Source organism: Paramisgurnus dabryanus, chromosome 21 (genome assembly GCF_030506205.2).
Source record: "Paramisgurnus dabryanus chromosome 21, PD_genome_1.1, whole genome shotgun sequence".
Taxonomy (NCBI): domain Eukaryota; kingdom Metazoa; phylum Chordata; class Actinopteri; order Cypriniformes; family Cobitidae; genus Paramisgurnus; species Paramisgurnus dabryanus.
The window spans coordinates 27,408,896-27,424,422 of record NC_133357.1 but is presented as its reverse complement, the minus strand read 5'-3'; the positions used below and the strand labels follow the sequence as shown (position 1 = coordinate 27,424,422).

Sequence of the window (15,527 nt, the reverse complement as noted above, 5' to 3'; positions counted from 1 at the left end):
ATGGGTTAAAAACAACCCTTCCTTTTTAAGCCCGATTTATATTCCTGCGTAACCTCTACGCCATAGCTACACCGTAGGTTATCCGTAGCCTGTGCGTAGCCTGACGTGCACCTCACAAAAATTTTAACAGCACGTCAGTTCTACCCGGACCGCAAGCGCTGTGATTGGTCCACCAGAACCCCTCCCGTCAGGTAAAAAAACCTGCGTCATAGGTATTTCCGTTTGCGACGGTGAAAACAAAGATGGGCCAGGCTGAGGAGTGATTTAACTCAAATTGCAACAAAAATCGCTGTTTATTTACTTCCATCACTGCTGTTTCTTCTTTGTTTGTGGGTTAACCTGCTAAGCTGCTTCTTCTTTGGCGCTGCTACTGTGATTACACGCGTGGATAATGCCATCGTTGCGTCGACGCGGACGATGACGCAAAAGTATAAATGAAAACTGACGCGGAACCTACGCTGTCGCGGCTACGCCGTAGGACCTACGCACAACTATAACAAGCCATTAAGTGTATAAACTTAATGCTGTTTTTAATGTAAATTCTTTCCCCATCATGTCAATTAAGAGAAAACGTTTCCCTGCCAATGACGAGTATTTCCGGCAATCCGTAATACAGCTATTATCCAGGTGTATTATATTAAATTATACACCAGGCGCTCTTCCGCAACTTATAAAACCCAGAAGTATGCCCTGAAACAGCTGTATGTCCGTGAATGGTTTCGTGTTCGCTCTGAATCTGATCTCTATCCTTTACAAAAACGCAATTATCTCAGCTTTTTTTTTCAAAAATGTGTGTTTTTGAAGAAACCTAACCATATTTGAAAGGTGATAAAAGAAAATGAAAGTAAAATGAAAGTTTTTTTTGTTTGTTTGTTTTTTGAAAGTAGAGGGTCTGTTCTTTCATTTGATATATTGTATGTTTATATATTTAAAGAAGAACATTTTCTGGAAGGCATTAAACTTTTGTGAAAATCATGAAAAATGCTGGCACTGGCTGGCAACTTAAAAAAAAAAACGCTTTCGGGGAAAGAGTTCATTCAAACCACAAACAAAGCGAATCATAATGTTTTTGTCTTGACTGAATAACTTGTGTAACTTCAATAAGGATTATTTAAATGACTTTATTAATTACTTTATTTCGTTTCTGTTCTCTACCTGAAAATTACGGACCAACCCGAAAACATGAACAGCACTGTTTATTTCATTTGTATTTATTCGTGCTATTTAGTTGTCTTTAACAATATTTGAAATGCATATGAGTTTTATTTTATGCACATCATTTTCTACCAGAAATATGTCGAAGAGAGTAGTCAGAAGATTAGTGAGGATGACAGCATGCAGGATGTCTGTGCTATGAATAGAGTAGCAAAAAACATCTCCAGGTGCTCCTTTGAGAACCAGGCCAAAAATGTTGTGTGCACCCCCCTGCACATGTATATTATTCATATACATATATTACTTTCTTACACAAAGCATTTATAAACTTTTGCAAATGTAACCTTGCGTGCGTTTTTACTCACCCCCACTCCACCACAGGGTAACATGACAAACATCCGCTGTGACAGTATGCCTGTTGGACACAGAGTGAATTATCTGTCATTATCATATTGAGTCTTTGTCTGATTTCCAAGCCTTTAGACATTTAAAAGTCTTAAAGTTGCTTATACTGGTGTGTTGGCACGGTTGATCGTGTCTTTGCTCTGAAAAATGAGCCGTTGTGCTGGCCAAACTAAAGTTGACTGGTTTCTATCAGTTTGGACCAATGCATGTGTGTGTGTTAGATGCATTACCGGCCAGTTTGCGGTTGTCCAGTTTAAGGCGGTTCAGAGGGTTGGTGCCGTAAAGCAGAACGTGACGCTCTGTGTGGACGGACTGAAGTTCCTCTAGGGTCGCCTTCCTTCCTCGAATACTCTGCACAATTAACATCAAAGGTGTTGCATTAGAAACAGCAACGGTGATTCATGCAGACGCCTCTTACAGATAATTCAGCGCCCCCTTTAGGAAATAAGAGAAAGAAAAATACCTCACACTGTCCTCGAAGGCCTCGCTCCTGGAGACGTGACCAGATGCTCTGGATTCTCCCAGCATGCTCTGGGTGACTGCTATTATCACCACATGTACACTGATGTTTTAGCATTTGAGAGTCATACACCAGCCCTATACAACAAATGATAAACATTCGTTCAGTGATGCTGAAGTGACTCCTGGGATGTTAGTAAACGGTGTTCAGATCAAGATCGGTACCCGTAGTGAAGCGGGGTTGGCTTTGCGCTGGCTCTGTCGCCGTGGTGAGGGATACGGGTTTTTCCGGCAGCGTTAGCGAGGTGGAGGCTGGAGACGACTGCGTGCGCGAGAGAGGACGATGTGCGCCGCTGAGCATCATGGGTACGGCCAGTGTCTCCATGTGGGCCGTCTGTCTGCGCAGTTGCTGCAGTTGTTTCTGCGTCTCCCACAGACGTGACTGCACAGGAAGAATTAAGTAACTCAGGAGAAATGTTTCTCTAATGGCATTAAATTGTGAAGTTGTGATAGTATCTGCCTTAAATTTTATAATCAGTGTGTTCACACAAGGTATTTTAATAGTTGTTTAATACTAATTGCGTAATCTGGTCAGAAAATAATGACATTTACAATCAAATTGAAGAGTAATTACAGTAATGAGAAATAGATTTTGTTTTGTTGACTGTGAAAGGAAAATATTATTCATGAAAATGAGAATGTCACGAATCTGAAGACTTGTAAGTATAGACTTACTTTGTCTATGTATTCTTTAAATAATGATGATCAATCTTTGGTATTAGTTTATATTTAAATGAGTTTAAATCTATAATAACATTTATTTGGATCTGTCTATACTTTAATACAGTGGTACTCAAACTTTTTGGCATGCGGCCCCCCTTGTGCATCCCTTCGGGTCTCCAAAAGAAAATGTATGACATAACACATCGTAAAACTTAAAATTTGAATTACATATTAAATTACAGTGATTTTTGGTTAGTAGCCTTATTTTTCTGACGTTTAATTAAATTTTAAATTGATGTATTTTATGACCACTGCCCTTATATATGTATGATCATGATTGGTGGTTTGTGTTTAACCTGGTTTAGGATGAGAGTGTGTTGTAAGTGTATTTGATCCTCTTGACTCTCCAGCTCTCGCTGTGACTCCACCCTCAACCTGCTCTGGTGGGCGTCGCCGACCGTTGGCCCCACCTCCTCTGAATCCATGTCCTCCGAGGGGATTTGTCTGAGACGAGGTTTCTCGCTGGACTTTGACATGAGCTGCAGGACACAACAACATAAATCTCGATGAATTAGTTTCAAATCGTGAATCAAGTACAGATCATCTGACCGTTCAGACTTCCAAAAATCTGGTTTTAATGGGATTTGGAGCCACATATGAATTTGGTTTGGAAAATCAGGTTTTACGCCGTTTGTTGTGGTTCACTTTGAGTTGTTTCAAGTAGGATATGCCAAAACTGAAATGTTTGCTGTCTGTCTGAACAAAGCACCATTCAAAGTATTTTCAGTCTTAGGTGTGCAAACTATTTTTTGTGTGTAATTCAATATTCAAGTTGGAATCGTTAATGTGATGATGTCATGATAGCATCTGCATACCGATTCACGATTGGTCTATAGAAAACATCAAGGTTATATGGTTTATATAATGATGCTCTCTGTTTATTGGTCATTTAAGTTTTGTGAATGGGAGTATATGATCACCTTGCCAAGGTGAGTCTGTTGTTTAAGTCTCTCCAGTAGTTGCGCGCTGTGATGTTGTTGAAGCAGGTGAGGATGAAGAGCTCGCGGACTCTGAGGCAGAGGCTCTGAACGCGTGCGGCTCAACGGTTTATGAGGACCAGACGCGCTGAACTGCAGCGGAACCGGACCCAGACCTGGAACTGATCACAAACAGCACAGGCTAATCTGATTATACTTTCATAAAAACAGAAGTAGATGAAAGCATAACATTCCAGCTAGATATCAAAATATCATGCCACGTAGTGAAGATCATACGACATAGGAAATAAACACATAAAATGGATTACAACGACTTAAATAGAACAATGTATATTAACATCACGATGAACTCATTTTAAACACACGAATTATAAATAGGAAACATATGTATTATATACAATGAGTTATGTATTTAAATTGTTAATCTGACAGACTAGTCTTTTCTTTCATGTGTTCATGTATTATCTGCATTTTATTATAAACACACAATAATTTTAAAGTAAAATATAAATACATTTTATATTCCATTAGTGAGTCTATGAAGTGTAATGTAAAATTGTATGGTGTATATTGTACTGTGCCTATATAATTTTTTTTTCATAATACTCTGTATATACTTTTTATTATTTATGTACCAAAACATATTTACGGCACATGAAGTTTAAAGTTAATGTCTTGTCATTGGCACTCTGGTCGTGATTATAATGTCTGTAGTTACCACGAGGTGGCGCTAGGATCAAGCTAATAGTGCTTGTGTATAATATTATCAGACTGCTGCAGTGCTCGTACCGGCCAGTAGAGGGGCGTGTACAAGTCCAGAGGGCTCCAAGATGAGAACGGGTTGCATGAGTGGTCCTGTCTGCTCTTCAACACCCAGAGGAACCAACACTGGAGAACCACCTGAAACCATCGGCACTCGGCCAAGCCTAAGTGAACTCAAGTCACTTTCCGTCTAAAAAGATAGAAAGAGAGAGAGAGAGACAGTATTTGGTAAAGGTCTTCTGATATGTTTTTAATGTAAGAGGATAAGAGGGTTGTCATGGTCATGATGATACCTTGGCATTGGCGGGGAGTCCTAATGTGATTGTTGGGAGACTGGATGGATTTTGCACTGTGAAGTGAGCTAAAGATCCATCCTGCAACAACAATCTCTGAGCCTACACACACACAGAGATAGAGACAACATGAAAAAAAAAAAAATAAGTTTTAGAAAAGAAGTACTTTGACATGTATATAGTTCAGAGGTTTTTGTTTAAATATGTTATTCATATGACATATTAAAGATGTTTTGATGATGACCACCACTGATCAATATGATGGCACCCACTGACATCCATAGTAGGATAAAAAAAATACAATGGAAATCAGTGGGTGCTGTCAACTGTATGTTTACCATCATTAACAAAAAATCTAATTTTGTGTTTAACAAAATAAACTCATACAGGTGTAGAACATTTAGATTTAAATTATTTATTTGGCAGATGCTCTATCCAAAGCGACTTATAGTGCATTGCAAGATAAACATTTTATCAGTATCCGTGTTCCCTGGGTTCGAACCCGTGACTTTTTGCGGTGCTAACGCAAAGAACAACATGAAGGTGAGTAAATGCTGACAGGATTTTTATTTGTGGGTAAACTTTGCTTTTAACTCTTTCCCCGCCATTGACGAGTTAACAACATTTGCATTAAAAAAGTGTTCATGATGAGGTTTATGTTAATCTGTAATACCGCGATTATCCACTTACCCAATTTATAAAAAACTGAAGCAAAAAAATCATAATTTACTAATTTTAAACTCCGTGTATGTTTTGATAATCGTTCTGAATCTGATCCCTAACCAAAATTTGTTCACAAAAATGCTATTATTTCAGCTTTTGCTAAACAAATTTTATTAGGTTTTATGTTAGCCTGTAATACCGTGATTATCCACGTACCCAATTTATAAAAAAAACTGAAGCAAAAAATATATATATACAAATTTTAAACTCTGTGTATGTCTTGATAATCGTTCTGAATCTGATCTCTAACCAAAATTTTTTAAATAAAAAGGAAATTATTTCAGCTTTTTTCTAAACAAATTTTATTAGGTTTTATGTTAGCCTGTAGTACAGCAAATATCCACTTACATATTTTATAAAAAAAACTGAAGCAAAATTTTTTTTTTACTAATTTTAAACTCTGTATGTTTTGAAAATCGTTCTGAATCCAATCTCTAACCAAAATTTGTTCACAAAAATGCAATTATTTTGGCTTTTTGCTAAAAAAATTTATTAGGTTTTATGTTAGCCTGTAGTACAGCAAATATCCACTTACCCAATTTATAAAAAAAAAACTGAAGCAAAAAAAACTATTTACAAATTTTAAACTCTGTGTATGTTTTGATAATCGTTCTGAATCTGATCTCTAACAAAAAATTTTTCACAAAAACGCAATTATTTCAGATTTTTGCTAAAATATATATAAACATATTTAAGAGTTTATAAGTAAGGGATAATGTAGAGTCAGCCGGTAGTTATCGGGAAATAAGCCCCGACAGTGTGATCAGGACCCGACGCGAAGCGAAACTCTACATTATCCCGCTTATTACACGGCTACTTGTCACATAAGAAAAAAAACTGGACATGAATATGAATTTGAAACATTTTATTGGCATATTTGTTTTAAATTAACATTATTTATCCTTCCGCGAAACTTTGCACAGATGCATAAAATGATCGTAATACCTTATTAAGATCCTCTGCTTCATACTTGTCTGTCTCCATTTTTTTCTCTTTTAGCCAGTCTTTCAGAAGTTTTAATGCCCATTCTGTATTTTTTTGTGTGTTGGCTTCGTAGCTGTCATGCTCTATTTTGTCAAGTTCAGTCTCAGTAAGCTGTCTGTGTCTTGTCGTGGTTGTCCAGTGTTTGTCACAAGATGGCGCCAAACAAACAGTAATCTTTATTGGCGCGGAGCGATCTTTCTCGTAAAAGTAGTACCGGCTATGTGTTATTATTTTGGAGCGGTTATTATTTGAAAAGAACGAACCTGCAAATGTCTCAACTGACCAATCAGAATCAAGCATTCCAGAGAGCCGTGTAATAAGCAGAGAAAAAAAATATAGATTGAATGAAAGTTTTTTTCCTTGTTTGGTTTGTTTATTGTTTGTTTGAAAGCAGAGGGTCTGTTCCTTCATTTGATATATTTGTATGTTTATATATTTTTAGAAGAATGCATTTTGTGAAACTTTTGTGAGAATCACAAAAAAATGCTGACGGGCAACTTTTTTAAAAATGGCTTAATGAGTTAAGGGACCATTAATTAAAATTTTCTTAATATAAAGTTAATAAAAAACTTGATAAAAAGTTTTTTAACACACGAATAAAAACACACGAATATGGCATACTGCAAATGAAGAGTTTCGTTTCAAAACGAGATAACTCAGTTTTTTTAATCTTTTAGAAATCTCGTTTTATGGTTGTGCATTCCAATTAATATAAATTCAACTGCAGTTGGTTTGTTCTGATTTAAACTTTCATAACTAAAAAAATACAGCTAAGTAGCATCAAATAATAACATAATAATAAACATGTTTTGACAAAAATTTTAAAAACGGAGTTAACTCTTCAAATATAAATAAATATAACTCTAAGATATATATATAAGATAATAAGATCTCTAACAATCTTGTTAGTCATTAAATGTCCCTGAGTGCTCGGCTGTTGCGTGAGAGCGGCCAAGGGTCCTGCGTGTGACCCATCGAAGTGCCGTGCATTTATGCAAGACTTAAAATGAAGAAGCACAGAGTAATGAAGCGCTGAGGAGATGGATGAAGAGATTGGGTATCCAGACAGCTGCCTGCAGCTGTTCTTCTCCAGTGTCTTTGTTTAAAACATGTCATTATATGTCAGTGCGGTGCGGAGCGCTCCTGAAACAAACTCTCTCGAGCTCCGCTTTCTCAACAAACAACCCCCACCGGAAGAACATTCAATCCCATCATGCCTCTGTGTGCCGATCATAACCTCGACAAAAACTTATTTGTCTTAAAAAGATATAAACCAATCTCTCTTTTCACTGCATGACCCGACTATCAGTTCATAATCAATTCATTTCCTTCAGTCAACTGTCATGCGTTTAATACCAATTCCAGTGATGGTCACACCAATTTTGATAGCACAATAATAGCCACTGAACAGACCTTTTATACAGTGTATAATATAAATGAGGACTGTTACCTCATGTGACAGGCTGGCACTAGAGGGCAGCGCTCCATTCTCATTGGGCAGACTGTCATTTGGAGAGCTGCAGCCGGATACTGGAGTACTGCTGCTGCTGGGAGATGAATCTGAAAGAGAATTGAAAATCTTACCAGCACATCAATGTATGTATTAAACTCACTCAGTCATTCATTCTGTGGTCACGCTAAACCAATATCAATATGCATGGATAGTTGTCAGATCTACGTGAGAAGATGTTGGTTACCCAGTGTGTCAGGTACTCGATGTTTAACGGTAGGCGGCGCGCTCTCTTTGCGGGTCAGCGGGCTCTTGCGGGTGTTCAGGTGCTTTTTTAACTTATGCTTCACCTTCAGGTTTGGCTCTGAAGCTGGAAGAGGAAGAAACAATCTCTTAAAAAAAAACATGCAACACGCACAACAACACAAAAAAACTACATTTCTAATAAATCTAATTAAAAGATTTGTGCTCATTGTTTTTTTATATATATCTACCATTGTGTTTGTCTGCAAATTTATGACAATTTCAAAGGTCAAATCAGTTTTTATTGGAGTATATTATTATAAACTTTTATTTTGAGATCAGTCAGTGTGGTCTTTACTTTATAATGCACAGCGTCATCTAAAAATCTTTCAATAAAAACTCTCCTCAGTAATTTATCTTCAATTGGTGTCCATGTATTGCTAATAGACACATTTCATAGACCAGTTTATTTAAAATTTGAGATTACTTATGACAGACTAGCTGTTTAAAAATAATATACATGCAGTTTTGCACACTATTGGAAGTTAACTGTAGCGTGTAGTTCCTCTGTGTTTGACAGCTCTATTCTTCTGGATTTACTTCTGGATTTACTCATCCATGACCATCATTGATTTGTGATAAATTTGGTTTGGGTTAATTTTTAAGGTAACAATGTTAAATCAAAGTACCAAGTGATAGTGACAGACTGTACTAAACTATATGAAGTGGAGAGGAGGTCATGTGTATAGAAACTTAAATTAAACATTTTTCTTGTCCTGAAACTACTGTCTTCAGTCATATATGTCAAAACATACATTATAAAGTGATATAACTGCGTAAGAGTTTGTCGTCCAGTTACAATGAGAACAGAATTGTCCAATTGTTTACAGCATATCTTAAGTTACACAATTTAATGTATCATTTGTGTCGTAACTCAAATGTAAAAAAAGTTTAATTCAATAACAAGTGTTGCAGGGAGGATGCGAGCTATTGGTCATCGGTTCTTTGTTATTATATTTATTACATAATAAGCAGTAATCCGGCTGGATCGGGTGAAAGGTGTGTGAGGTTACGTAAGGTTTTGTTAAAGCTGTGCTGCTCGAGGCAGAGCGACACATAAGGAGTGTGTGTTTGAATGAAGCAGAACAGCTGGAATGAATCCATACAGCGCATCTGTAAATAATACACACACCCATCTCAGGTGAAAAAGAGAGAGAAAGACTAAGTGTGTCTGGAAATCTTAAAAACATACTGGCTCGTCTCAGCGGAGGCTCGTCCGCTCCTTCACTGACAGATGGTTTTGGGGAGGACAGAAGCGGCTGTAGGGTAGCACTGGGATCTGGAACCAACTCCCTGTAAGAATACAAACATGAATAAATCTCTCTGTGGCGCTCGCAGACATTTTTGGGTCAGCGTTGAGTGCACGTTCTGACCGGTAAGGGACGGACGGGGGACTCAGAGGATTGGAGTTTGTTCGGTCCAGCACCGCTTGCTTCTGTTTCTTCAGAATCACTTCTGCAAGCTTCTGCTTCACTACTGCACTGGCCACAGCACCTGTCAATCAAAACACAAGCAGCCAATCAGTTCACAACAATCACTTGATTGGCTAAAACAAATTTTGAATAAAATGTAAATATTTTATTTTAATTGAGTGTATTTTTGTTCTTATTTTATGTATTGGTATTGGGTTATTTTTTCTTGTATTGCTTTGTGGACTCCACAACTAAAACTAATAAACAATAAATCATCACTCAATCCATCAATGCTGTTGCACAATAAAAAACAAATAACTATTTGAAATCAAGCTGTAGTAACAGTACACTTTTTGAGTTAAATGGACATTCCACTTTTTTTTGAAAATATACTCATTTTCCAGGTTCCCTTGAGTTAAACATTTGATTTTTACCGTTTTGGAATCCACTCAGCTGATCTCCTGGCGCTACCACTTTTAGCATAGCTTAGCATAATCCATTGAATCTGATTAGACCATTAGCATCGTGCTAAAAAAATAACCAAAGAGTTTTTATATTTTTCCTATTTGAAACTTGACTCTTCTGTAGTTACATCATGTACTAAGACCGACGGAAAAATAAAAGTTGTGATTTTCTAGGCAGATATGGTTAAGACTATAATCTCATTCTAGCGTAATAATCAAAGACTTTGCTGCCGTAACATGACTGCAGCTGGCGTTGTGATATTACGCAGCGCATAAAAATAGTCCCCTGCTACTGAAAGTAACTAAGGGGACTATTTTGGCCAGTGCGTGATATCACTATGCTACAGCCGCCATGTTACATCAGCAAAATCCTTGGCTGTTTCTCAATATGCGTTCTTCAGCGATCTTGCGTCCTTGTGTCCTCGCTCTGTCTCATCATTAACCGGCGAAGTTCAATTCCAATTCTCAGGAAGGCAACAGAGGATGCGTGAAAATACCCGGATGTGTTCTTGATATTGAGGATGCATCGAGTGCAGACTTGCGCGCTGAAATCTGTGGAGGTCAGGTGATCAACAGGAAGATCGCACACATCTCAATTCTCACAGGTGCGTTCTGTGTTCTCGTGACCTTCTGAGTTCGTTCTTACAAGGTCGCCTGGCAATACCAATCTTCGCGAGAACGCAACTCCGTTCTTGGAATTGAGAAACAGCCCTTTATTATAACGCCAAAATGAGAGTATAGTCCTAGCCATATCTGCCTAGAAAATCACAACTATTACATTTCCATTGGTCTTAGTACACGATGTAACTACAGAAGTGTCAAGTTTTAAATAAGAAAAATATCGAAACTCTTTGGTTATTTTTTTAGCGTGATGCTAATGGTCTAATCAGATTCAATGGATTGTGCTAAGCTATGCTAAAAGTGGTAGCGCCAGACCCAGAGATCAGCTGAATGGATTCCAAAACTGTAAAAATCAAATGTTGAACTCTAGGGGAGCTGGAAAATTAGCAGATTTTCAAAAAAGGTGGAATTTCCCTTTAACATATTTGATCTATTTTTATATATGCTTTCCTCTTTAATTCATTATTAATCATTTTAAATATAATTTTGATTTTTTTTACCGCAGCATTTTAAAGGGTGTGGCCCTGATATATATATATGATCATAATTGTATTGTTTTGATCATGAGGTTGTTGTGAGGTCAGAAGAAGGAAACTGTATGTTGACTCAGTGCCTCCCTCTTCATCCTGAGCAGTCATTACGGGGCAGTTGCGTCATACAGCCGCTGACCAACACAGTCAATATTGACATGGTTGCTGTTTGCACAAAGCATGTAATTTTACCTCACTGAAAGTACTTTTACAGCTCGATTTAGCATCAAAACTGATAAAAAAAACTTGATGGTCAAATGAGAGATGCTTGCGTGGCACCTGCAGACCTCTTACTGTATCAACAGTAGCATTTGTAGCAGAAATGTGCTTTTAAGATGAAATTAAATTACTAAAAATTAGTCTACGTCATTTATACTCTGCTTTATGCAAACTTAGGTTATTAAAATAGCAAACTGGGCAAATCTGACGGGAATAGAATTCAGATCATGACATAATTATATAATTTCAAACATCATATCTGTGATGTTTACTATGATATTTGTGATGGATCAGGATTCTCATATATAAAATAAAAGCAACTATTCTTTTTAATTTTTCTGCACACAAATACTGAAAGTACTGCTGCATCATCATGTCTATCTACTCCAGACAATAGAAGTAGTAACTACAATACAACTCTATTACATGTTTTCGATTGAAGCACACAGTCTGTAACTGCTGTAAGCGACAGACCATAAGTGGTAAAATGACAACACATCCCCTTTATAGAACAACGGGTTTCCCATGCACTTTAATAGAAACTCCGCCCATATGTTTTTAACCACAAGGTTTTGTTTTTACTCTCAGCGTTATTTCCGGAGGCACCCGTGTCCGTGTTTCAGAGAAGAGCTTTTATTAAAGAAAGCGTAAGCACACTGTACTTTAATGTTTAAAAAAAATTGTGTTTGCTGCACAGTGCACACTTCAATGTCAGAAAACACAATCAACTTATGCCTCATAAAAACTGCATATAAATTAAGTTGTCACTTCACCTTTTAGTGCTTAATCTTGTTCTGTACACACACACTTTAGTCATTTACGGGACTGACAACCGCATTCAACAACCGAATAAATGCAGGCAGTGACAACCGCATTAAAAAGAAACTCTGCATAGCGTTTACATAACTAAACTGAACAACTAGTTGTTGATGAAGTGTTTAAACATGTATCACTGACATGACAGATCTCTCGTCTAAAAAAATAAATGCCTAGAAGGGGAAAAAGTCTTCTGTTACAAGCGTTTGCTTATAAATGTTGCCAGATCTTGCATGAAAAAAGCAAACGACAAAAAATGTATAATAAATCCAAATGCTTTACCTCAAAGATCAAAATGTTGTGACCAGCACCTTCACACTTTAATAATACCAAAAACCTAATCGTTTCATGAGCCAAAAGCCATAAATGGTTAAGCGTCACAATGGTACAAAAAAGATGAGGACCTGGCAACACTGCGAGACAGCACTTTGTGGAGCAGCCTCATAAATGCGTACAACACACAACGCCAACCCGGAGGTTTTTGCAAAACATAACAGTGTATTATTATTTTGGTCAAAGCTGTTAGTGATAACCATGCAAGATGGCAGAACGTTGCTATGGTTACCTCTGTGTCAATCATCACAATTCAGTCTTAAAAGTGGTTGTCCCTCCCGAAAGATTGCAGTGTGTACAAGGCCTTACTGACATCGTATTGACTAATTAAGAAACAGATGCCGTTTTTTGGGGGGTGACGTGTTTTGCTTTTAATGCATTTTATTAAAAAAGAAATATATATTTAAAACAATCAGTGTTTTAGGAAGTTTCTACGTGATGATGTTGAACTCACTCTGTTGGCTTTTGTCCTTGTGTTTAAGTTGTTGTAACTGTTGTTTGGCTTGCTCCTGATCTCGTAAATGCTGCTCCATGTTAAACTGCAACATAAGAACTCATTCAGAATGATTCATATCAATACTACCAGGTTTGCTAAGTGTACATAACACAAAAATATCATCTTCCATTTCAAGTGTCATATTATTTGTCTGTAAACATCAGATAACATTTCAACAAGAAAGATGCAATAAACTTAGGTGTTACACATTACAAAAGAAACCCTTTTATAAAAGACATTGTTAAAATAAACACAAACATACAGTATCTGATAAGACGCCTTTCTCCATGTACGTGTGCGCTCTGTGTTTCAGATGTCGTAATGGCTCTAGGTGTTTGGAAAAGCTTGTGAGGAATGCGAGCATGTTTGCTTTGTGTCTTTTGTGTCTGCACTGGTATGGACAGTAACACGTAATTTGGAAAGCATGTACTATAACTCACATGTGATGTGTTTGTGTGTTTAGTGCACATCAACATCAAGCAAGCATAACCTGTAAGTTGCTTTTCAAAAGGAAAATGCTATGAGCAAATACTTAAAGTAAAAACAAACATTTCTTATGTTAAATCTGATGTTAGTGATTGAATGTAATAATTCAAATGGGTTTATATGGATAAAATGATTTTAATATTAAACAATATCATTTATTTTACACTGCAGGATACTTTAGCTGTCCTGACATGTAATCTCACTTTAAATGGCTCATGTACCTGTATACGCTGCATCTGCGGCTGACTGTACTGGGAACAGTGTTGGGTATTGAAGGGACTGAGCAGCAGAGGAGGATGAAGAGGAGACAGGAAGGCTGTGTCCGAACCTGGACGAACCAGACGCTCACCTACGCGCAGGTCCATGGGGGCGGAGCCCACGCGAGACAACAGCGAGGATTCTGTGCAGAGAGAAAATCAACTCAGTTATTTTGACTTAAATCATGTCAGGGTTACATTTTTACAACCATTAGGATGTAGAAACCATCATATGATTCATTACATAGTAAACAACTTTTATCCTAAAATAGTCTTTGTTTAATTTCAGCAGAATGCACTTAAATTTGGGATAAAACATGAAATGTTCCTTGCAGAGTCTTAATTCCTGTGGAAACATTGCTTTGTAATTTACAGTTTTCTACTTAATATCATCCTAAATAATGGAAGAAACATTTCTGTGACAAAATAATCTTGACATCTTTAAAGGGGTCATATTATGAAAATCTGACTTTTTCCATGTTTACGTGCAATAATTGGGTCCCAAGTGCTTCTATCAACGTAGAAAATGTAAAAACGATCAACCCAGTAACTTAGTTTTGGTAAACCATTCTCTGCAAGCATGTGAAAAAACAGGTCATTGAAATTTGGCTCCCCTTGTGATGTCAGAAGGGGATATTATTCTAATAATACCACCCCTTAACCTGCACTATCCAACCACGGCACTGCCATTTAGTGCAGAGATCAGCTCATTTGCATTTTAAAGGACACAAGCGGCACATTTTTGCTCACACCTACAAAGTGACAATTTTAACAAGCTATAATAAACTAAAATATGTGGTATTTTGAGCTAAAACTTCGCATGCATACTCTGGGGACACCAAAGATTTATTTTAAAACTTAGAAAAGTGTTGTGAAATGTCCCCTTTAATATTTAGAGTAAGATGGTATCAAAGATTGAATTAAATCAATGAGTAAAATTTCATTATTAGAATATGAGACTTTAGTCTGGACTTCACAAATAAACAGTTGATACCAGCCCATGTCTGTTTAAAAGAAAGAGAGAGAGAGAGAAAGAGCGCATATTCCAGTTCTTCCCTTCCGGCACATTCCACTGTGATATAAAGATGGGCTCATTTCCATCACTTTTGCATGCTGCTGTAAGAATATTTGCATAGTAGCAGTGACTCAATGGGAAGGACTGCCTCACCCGTACAACAAGCCTTTCATACAGAGCAGAATGGAAAAAAATCTGAAACACAACTGTGATGTGCATGTTGTTCTGTATGTGGATTAGCAACGATATCAGTGATGTAGAGCTGGAAAATCGCCCGGGTAAAGCCCGACTAAAATTAACACGTCTGCTCACATCGCTTCTTTTCTCCACTCTTGTAGCCTCCAAAAATGACCGTTTCTCAGAAACTTGTTGCTTCAGAACTCATGACTCACGCCCTTTTGACGCCCCAAAGCACACTTACTTTTGTATTCCTGTGTATTGTGACTGCTTTGTCACCGTTACTCTGACACAAAAAGATCTTTTTACAGCACACCAATCAGCAGTGTGGAAAATGAGTCATGGGTGACTTCATAAAGACCAACCGAAGAACAATGTGTACCGCCGGCTGAGCCGATGTATTATGCAAGAGGAAACCAAGGTAAAAACGAGACCACAAGGTGAAG

General features: G+C 37.3%; 1 protein-coding gene across 3 annotated transcripts in view; it reads right to left on the bottom strand.

Annotated features, from left to right (window-relative positions):
• hdac7a (histone deacetylase 7a) overlaps positions 1 to 15,527 on the bottom strand; it is a 73,591-nt gene that overhangs the window by 18,386 nt on the left and 39,678 nt on the right. For all 3 annotated transcript variants that reach the window (XM_065286467.2, XM_073813039.1, XM_065286468.2), the window contains 14 exons: positions 13,854 to 14,032; positions 13,105 to 13,189; positions 9,629 to 9,749; positions 9,448 to 9,548; positions 8,200 to 8,322; positions 7,953 to 8,062; positions 4,796 to 4,897; positions 4,530 to 4,692; positions 3,723 to 3,901; positions 3,099 to 3,281; positions 2,245 to 2,461; positions 2,024 to 2,157; positions 1,791 to 1,911; positions 1,521 to 1,570 (listed from right to left, as the gene is read on the bottom strand). In XM_065286467.2, the coding sequence (XP_065142539.1) occupies positions 1,521 to 1,570; positions 1,791 to 1,911; positions 2,024 to 2,157; positions 2,245 to 2,461; positions 3,099 to 3,281; positions 3,723 to 3,901; positions 4,530 to 4,692; positions 4,796 to 4,897; positions 7,953 to 8,062; positions 8,200 to 8,322; positions 9,448 to 9,548; positions 9,629 to 9,749; positions 13,105 to 13,189; positions 13,854 to 14,032 (1,868 nt within the window). The remainder of the gene's footprint in view (positions 1 to 1,520; positions 1,571 to 1,790; positions 1,912 to 2,023; positions 2,158 to 2,244; positions 2,462 to 3,098; positions 3,282 to 3,722; positions 3,902 to 4,529; positions 4,693 to 4,795; positions 4,898 to 7,952; positions 8,063 to 8,199; positions 8,323 to 9,447; positions 9,549 to 9,628; positions 9,750 to 13,104; positions 13,190 to 13,853; positions 14,033 to 15,527) is intronic.